The 6,000-nt window shown below is 47.0% G+C and overlaps 1 protein-coding gene across 1 annotated transcript in view; it reads left to right on the top strand.

Moving 5' to 3' along the window:
• Positions 1 to 532: 532 nt before the first annotated feature.
• Positions 533 to 6,000, top strand: part of LOC140425111 (kunitz-like toxin PcKuz1) — a 50,424-nt gene continuing 44,956 nt past the window's right edge. The window contains exon 1 of the mRNA XM_072509024.1: positions 533 to 701. Within this exon, the coding sequence (XP_072365125.1) occupies positions 629 to 701 (73 nt within the window). The 5' untranslated portion in view covers positions 533 to 628. The remainder of the gene's footprint in view (positions 702 to 6,000) is intronic.

Raw genomic sequence — 6,000 nt, 5'->3', positions numbered from 1 at the left:
TCTTACATTAAAAAATATTCAAGAACCCATTTGGAGGTCAGCTCTACCAGTGGGTACCCTTTTAGGGTTAGATGCCTTTCTATTCATAAACCAATACAAACATAGGAACTGTGTGTATTTCTGCAGCCTAATTCACATAACCAATGCAACTGCTTGTTTTCACATGTCCACACTGTTTTTGGTTTGTCCAGCTGTCAAATTATGTGGCAGCGATATTCAAAAATTACTTAAACTTCTAACTGAAATGAATAGACATACTTACTGAGGGTTACATAATAGTACAGAGCAAAAATATCAATTTTGGGCCAATTATTTTGCAGTGATATAAAACATGCACCTGGGATATTAAACATTGTGGGAGTTATATGCATCACTGACTGCACTTTATTTTGGTTTGAGAAACTGATAACGTAGTTAAGATTGGCGCCTTTGGTTTTCCAGTTGGAGTCACATTGGCGCATCTCTGAGTCAGACTGAGTGCAGTGGCTGGAACACCCGCTTTATAAATGTACCAGGTTCAATCAGAGAGTGAAGAGTCCACTTGATTCCGCTGATCCGGAGTAGACTGAAGTCACGAGTCACAGCGAGAACGCAACAGTGAAACAACTCAACCCACTCTGTCCAAATCATGGAGTTACAGCTTCTCACTGTGATCTGCAGCATCTTACTGCTGGCTCAGCAGTTTGACATTGTGCAGACAGGTAATAGTTTCAGAATATTCTAACATGTGGAATTTGAGATTATTTTCAGTTGTTTTAAATAGCAATGATTAAAACATTTGTCATCCACAGAAAAATAATTCTGAACGGCCTTTGAGGGACAAAGCCAGGACTCAAAGTAACAAGTCTTGGAATTGAATCTCAGCTGGGTTCAGATTTACCACAACCTCCTGTTTTAACAACAGAGATCAGAGGCACAATCGAATGGCCTCGTCACGCCCGACTCGGTGATGCGACGAGGCTGTTAATTCTCACGCGAGGCCTTTCGCCAAATTTGCGACACTCGGAGAAGTCAGGGTCTGGGTCTCGCACTCACTTAGCGAGATCCAGATTTACATAATTATGTGAGCCATTAGGCTCATTTACATAAGTCGGTGCCCGGTTCTCCCGACATCTGGGAACGAACGCCCGTGCTTAGGAGACCTCTCCATGTTGCTGTTTAACACTGGTCCATACAAACATGGACCAGGCGTCATGGCAGCTTGGGAAGCCTGCCAGGCCATCAGAGGCCTTGGGTGGTCAGACTGTGGGCAGGGTGATACCCTGGCACTTTTGCTGGCACCCAGGCACATTGGCACTGCCAGGCTGGCACCTTGGCAGTGCCATCTGAGCACTCTGGCATTGCCACCTGGGCACCCTGGTACTGCTGCCCTTGTCGGTGCAGGAAGTGAGGTAAGTGGATTGGATTTGGATTTGGATTTGGTTATTGTCACGTGTATCGAGGTACAGTGAAAAGTATTTTTCTGCGTGCAACTCAAACAGATCATTTAGTACATGAAAAGAAAATACATAATAGGGCAACACAAGGTACACCTAGACACCGACATCGGGTGAAGCAGACAGGAGTGTACTATTAATCAGGTCAGTCAATATGAGGGTCATTTAGGAGACTGGTAACAGCGGAGAAGAAACTGTTTCTCAATATGTTCATGCGTGTTCTCAGACTTTTATATCCCCTGTCCGATGGAAGTTGGAGGAGTGTGTAAGCCGGATGGGAAGAGACTTTGATTATGCTGCACGCTTTCCCAAGGCAGCGGGAGATGTAGATAGAGTCAATGGATTGGAGGCGGGTTTGTGTGATGGACTGGGTGGTGTTCACGACTCTCTGAAGTTTATTGCGGTCTTGGACCGAGCAGTTGCCATACCAGGCTGTGACGCAGCCAAAGATAGGATGCTTTCTATGGTGCACCTGCAAAAGTTGGTAAGAGTCAGTGTTGGCATGCTAAATTTCCTTAGTTTCCTGAGGGAGTATAGGCGCTGTTGTGCTTTCTTGGTGCTAACGTCGATGTGGGTTGGCCAGGACAGATTTTTGGTGATGTACACACCTCGGAATTTGAAGCTATTAACCATCTCCACCTCGGCACCATTGATGTTAACAGGGGTGTGTACAGTACTTTGCTTCCTGAAGTCAATGACCAGATCTTTAGTTTTGCTGGCATTGAGGGAGAGATTATTGCCGTTACACCACTCCACCAGGTTCTCTACCTCCCTCCTGTATTCTGAATCATCGTTGTTCGACATCCAACCCACTGTGGTCATGCCACGCAGTCGTGTGTGTACAGGGAGTAGAGTAGGGGGCTAAGCATGCAGCCATTCAGGGACCCGGTATTAAGGACTATCGTGGAGGAGGTGTTGCTTATTCTTGCTGATTGTGATCTATGGGTCAGAAAGTCAAAGATCCAGTTGCAGAGTGAGGAGCCAAGTCCTAGGTTTTGGAGCTTTGATATGAGATTGGCTGGGATTATGGTGTTGTAGGCGGAGCTGCAGTCAATAAATAGGAATCTGATGTCAGAGTCTTTGTTGTCAAGATGCTCCAGGGATGAGTATAGGGCCAGGGAGATGGAGTCTGCTGTGGACCAGTTGCGGCGGTATGCGAATTGCAGTGGAACTAGGCTTCCTGGGAGTATAGAGGTGATGTGCTTCATGGCCAACCTCTAGAAGCACTTCATTAAGATTAATGTCAGAGCCACCAGATAGTCGTCAATGAGGCACATTGTCTGGTTCTTCTTTGGCACCGGTATGATGGTAGTCTACTTGAAGCAGGTGGAGACCTCGGAGCAGAGTAGGGACATGTTGAAGATGTCAGCGAACACATTTGCCAGCTGTGTGGCCTTGTCAGGGGGTTCCTGACTGAGACCAAAAACCGTGAAACACCCCACTATACATGCCCAAAACAGGACTCTGTTTTTTTGTGATTAAATCATACCTCTGCTGCTTGAGAGCTAGAATTAACTGTCTGATTTGCTGGTAAAGCAACAGAAATGAAAAATGGACAAAAATGAGGAGAATTCTTTATTTGTTTAAATCATTCCTAGATATGGGTATTGCTGGCAAGCCACAGGATTATTGGCAAGTTGCCGCAGCGCATCTTGTAGATGGAACTCTGTGCTGTCACTGTGCGCTCGTGATCGAGAGAGTGAATGCTTCAGATTGGGGATAGGCTACGAATCATATGTGCCACTTTGTCCAGGATGGTGGTGGGTTTCTTGAGTGCTATTGGAGCTGCACTCATCCAGGCATATCCAGAGTTTTCTAAAACAATCTTGACTTGTACCATGTCCATTCTTGACATGTCTAATCAACTTTGGAAATGTGTTACTGCAGGATCCCCAGCCTCCAACCTGCTCTTGTAGTCATTGTGTGTGTATGGCTCGTCGATTTAAGTCTCTGGTTCATGATAACCCCCAGGATGTTGATGGTGAGATATTCAAGGACTTTGTCTCAACCATCTTTTGAGGAAGAGAATTCCAAAGTCTCATAACCCTTAGGGAGAAAATAAAACCCTGTTCTCTGTCGTAAATGGGTGAAACCTTATTTTTAAACCAGTTCTAAATTTTCCCACAATAGAAAACATTCTCTACACATTCACCGCTGTCAAGTTTCAATCAAGTTGATTCTTACTCTTCTAAAGTCCAGGGGATAAGGGCCTAGCCTGTCCAAGGTTTCCTCATAAGACAACTCGCCCATTCCCGGCATTGATCTAGTCAACATACTCTGAACTGCTTCTAACCATTTCCATCTTTCCTTAAACATGAAGACCAATACTGTACACAGCACTCCTGATGTGGCCTCACCAATGTCCTGCATAACTGAAGCATAACCTCCCTACTCGTGTTTTCAATTCTCCTCACAATAAATGACAACATTCGATTGGCTTTGCTCATAACATGCTGCATCTGCATCCAAACATCATACAATAGGACACACACAGCCCTCTCACCTCAGGGGCGAGATTCTTCGACCCCCCGCCGGGTCGGAGAATCACCGGGGGCTGGCGTGAATCCCGCCCCCGCCGGTTGCCGAAGTCTCCGGCACCAGAGTTTCGGCGGGCGCGGGAGTCGCACCGCGCTGGTTGGCGGGCCCCCCCGCTCGATTCTCCGGCCCGGATGGGCCGAAGTCCCGCCGCTAAAAGACCTGTCCCGCCGGCGTAAATGAAACCACCTACCTTACTGGCGGGACAAGGCGGCGCGGGCGGGCTCCGGGGTCCTGGGGGCGGCGCGGGGCGATCTGGCCCCGGGGAGTGCCCCCACGGTGGCCTGGCCCGCGATCGGTGCCCACCGATCCGTGGGCGGGCCTGTGCCGTGGGGGCACTCTTTCCCTTCTGCCACGGTCTCCACCATGGCGGAGGCAGAAGAGAGTCCCTCCACTGCGCATGCGTGGGAAGCTGTCAGCGGCCGCTGACGCTCCCGCGCATGCGCCGCCCGGAGATGTCATTTCCGCGCCAGCTGGCGGGGCACCAAAGGCCTTTTCCGCCAGCTGGCGGGGCGGAAATTCGTCTGGCGCCGACCTAGCCCCTCAGTGTTGGGGCTTGGCCCCCAAAGATGCGGAGCATTCTGCACCTTTGGGGCAGCGCGATGCCCGTCTGATTTGCGCCGTTTTGGGCGCCAGTCGGAGGACATCGCGCCGTTTCCGGAGAATTTCGCCCCAGAACTCTGCAATCGCTCATCATTTAGAGAATGTGCCTCTTTTTTATAGTCCCGTTAAAATAGACAACTTCACATTTTTGTACACCATTTGTCACATCTTTGCCCATTCACCTAATCTATCTATATCCTTTTGGTTATTCTTGAAGGCCCCATCTTCTCCACCTTGCCCCTTGCCTGAGGTGTAGTGATCCTCAAGTTAAATGACCACCAGTCAGCTCTCCCCGCTCAAAGGGTCACCTGAGACTATGGTGACTTTATCTTTACCTATATCGCTTTGCAGCCTACTTTTGTCATCTTCACAATCTACTTGCCCATCTACGTGTCAACAGCTATTTTAACAACCACACCATCCAAACCATTTGTATAAATTATAAAGATTTGAAGCCCAGCAATGATTCCCTTGGCACACCATTCATTACATCCTATGAACCAGAAACAGAGATTTATGTCTACTCTTTGTTTTCTTTCAGCTAGCCAATCTCCTATCCATGCCAAGATGTTACTTACTCACCTACTCATGAGCTTTTATTTTCCAAAATATCCTTTGATGAACCACCTTATTAAATGCCTTCTGAAAGTACAGTACATCTGCTTGTTCCCCTTTATCTACAGCAACCTATACTTCTTCAAAGTAATGTCTGTGCAGAGTTTTCACCTTCTCCCCATGTCTGCATGGGTTTCCTCCGATTGCTCCAGTTTCGTCTCACAGTCCAAAGATGTGCAGGTTAGGTTGATTGGCCATGCTAAATTGCCCTTAGTGTCCAAAAAGGATAGGTGGGGTAACTGTGTTACAGAGATCACAGAGATGTGTGGGTTTAGTAGGGTGCTTTTTCCAAGGGACGGTGCAGATTCGATGGGCCGAATAGCCTCCTTCTGCACTATAGATTCTAAGATTCCATGATTCTATGACTCTATCAAGAACTTCAATAAATTGGTTAAACTTGATTTCAGTTACACAAAACCATGTTGAGTCTGCCTGATTAGCTTGGATTTATTGAAGTGCACTGTCATAATATCTTCAATAATAGCTTCTAACATTTTCCCAATGCCAGAGGTTAAGCTAACTGGCCTATAGTTCCCACCTTTCTGATCTTTTTTCTCCTCTGACTGTTCATTCAACCTGCCACCCATCTTCGCACAATGAAATGCTTTTTCTTTGAGTTTGAAATTATCTTTGAAACTTAAATTGTCAGTTCACATTTGCTAGATGTTCTTTCATGGCATTGTAAATGCCTTTATTTATGTTTAAAGTACTAGCCTTAGACCCACTCTTCTCTCCCTCAAACTGAATGTGAAACTCAAACACATCATGATCTCTGCTAGCTAGGGGCACCTAAGCAGAAGAAAGAAAGAAA

Source organism: Scyliorhinus torazame, chromosome 6, assembly GCF_047496885.1.
Source record: "Scyliorhinus torazame isolate Kashiwa2021f chromosome 6, sScyTor2.1, whole genome shotgun sequence".
NCBI classification, from domain to species: Eukaryota; Metazoa; Chordata; class Chondrichthyes; order Carcharhiniformes; family Scyliorhinidae; genus Scyliorhinus; species Scyliorhinus torazame.
Note: the sequence above shows the minus strand (reverse complement) of the source record. Positions and strands in the feature narration are given on the sequence as shown.